This window comes from Nansenia antarctica (assembly GCF_963989245.1).
Source record: "Nansenia antarctica genome assembly, chromosome: 19".
Lineage (NCBI taxonomy): Eukaryota > Metazoa > Chordata > Actinopteri > Argentiniformes > Microstomatidae > Nansenia > Nansenia antarctica.
Genome location: NC_137692.1, coordinates 20,966,472 through 20,968,266, shown reverse-complemented (window position 1 = coordinate 20,968,266; position 1,795 = coordinate 20,966,472). Strand labels below are relative to the sequence as shown.

At 47.2% G+C, this 1,795-nt stretch overlaps 1 protein-coding gene across 1 annotated transcript in view; it reads right to left on the bottom strand.

The window, feature by feature from the left end:
• The window catches only part of gal3st2 (galactose-3-O-sulfotransferase 2), a gene marked incomplete at both ends in the record, with an annotated part of 10,262 nt that extends 8,801 nt beyond the window's left edge, over positions 1–1,461 (bottom strand). Inside the window, one exon of the mRNA XM_080549039.1 lies at positions 1,433–1,461. Coding sequence (XP_080405165.1) covers positions 1,433–1,461 — 29 coding nt within the window. The remainder of the gene's footprint in view (positions 1–1,432) is intronic.
• Between the last annotated feature and the right edge of the window lie 334 nt (positions 1,462–1,795).

Here is a 1,795-nt window from a genome sequence, read left to right as displayed (position 1 = left end):
ACTGTAAGTCTTTGCTAAGGAGTACAGTACTGTATCTGTATTAGATTACAATAAGTGCCAACTACTTTATTGGTGACAGTAGGCATACATGGGAAATGACACCATCAGTGGTGGTAGATTCTGTGTCCTTGTGGACAATAAGGCCAGCCAGGTTTGTACAGTTTGTTACTGTGAGGCAGCATGGAGATGACGGTTGCAGATACATACTTCCCACGGGGACCATATGTACTGAAAACATTTATGCACTCACTGCAATGTACCGGTAAGTCACTTTGGATAAAAGCGTCAGCTAAAAAGGCATACACATTCAACAATACACTAGTAGGAACACCTCTACACCTGTCAATAGTCCAAGCTGGTGGAGCGTGGTGTAATGGTGCGGGGAATGTTTTCTTGGCATACTTCTGGAGCCTGTTTAATACCTTTGGGATGTGGTAGAACAGACAGAGGTAGCTTGAAAGCTTCACAGCTTGAAAGAGCACCTGAAAAATCTGCAGAAGAAATCTGCAGAGCAAAGGGAGGCCCTACCCACTATAGAAACACTATAGTGTTTCTAATAAAGTGTTCAGTGAGTGTACATACATACTCAAGCGTGTGTTTCAGGGTTTTTTAAACATAGGGGTTTTAAAATGTCTATCACATCATATGGGGAAAAAATTGAGGCTAATGATTATTCACCCACCTCACACATTTCTCACCAGACCTACTCCTTTAGTCCAGTGGTTCTCAAACCTCTCCTCAAGGACCACCAGCCATTCCACATTATTTGATCTGTTCCACCACCAGCAGCACACCTGATTCAACTAATCAAGTACAAACCATAATTGCTTTGCACTTTATTAGTTGAATCAGGTGTGCTGGTGGTGGAACAGATCAAATATGTGGAATGGCTGGTGGTCCCCGAGGAGAGGTTTGAGAACCACTGCTTTAGTCTATAGCTGCGGGCCCTGACGGCATTCCTGGCTGGGGGATCAGGACAGGCGCTAGACCACTGACCCCGGTCTACACTGACATTTACAACCCTGTCACTGGCCCGAGGGAGTGGTCCCCAATAGGGGTGGGCATCGACGATCGATAATTGATCGATAATTGATCGATAAGGATCTTGGTCGATCACAAAATAAAACATTTGGTCGACCACAAAAAAATTTTTTTTTTTTTTTTTTGTTGTGATCGACCAAATGTTTTATTTTGTGATCGACCAAGATCCTTATCGATCAATTATCGATCGTCGATGCCCACCCCTAGTCCCCAAGTGCTTCAAGGCAACAACCATCGTGCCGGTGCCAAAGAACTTTGCTGCAGCGAGTCTGAAGGACGTCCGCCCTGTGGCGCTAATGGTCCGGCACGAAGGTCTTCGAGAAGAAGTCACTCCTGGTCCGCGTAAAAAGCCCAGCTTTCCCCTGGACTAGACCCTCAGCAGTACACCTACCGCAAGAACAGGTCAACGGAGGACGTCATCTCCTCAGTGCTCACTCCACCCCCCGACCCGCCTTGACACAAGCAACATCTACGTTAGGATGCTGTTCGTTGATTTCAGCTCAGCTTTCTTTCAACACCATCATCCCCTCCAAGCTGGTCACCAAACTCAGACCTTGGTTTCAGTACCTCTCTCTGCAGCTGGATCCTAGACTTCCTAAACCAACAGACCCCAGCTCGTCAAGTTGGACAACAGCTCCTCTCTGCTCCACTCTGACCCTGAACACCAGTGTGCCTCAAGGCTGCGTGCAGAGCCCCCTCCTCTAATCCCTCTTCACCCACGATTGCGTACCGATGCACGGATCGAACTCCATCA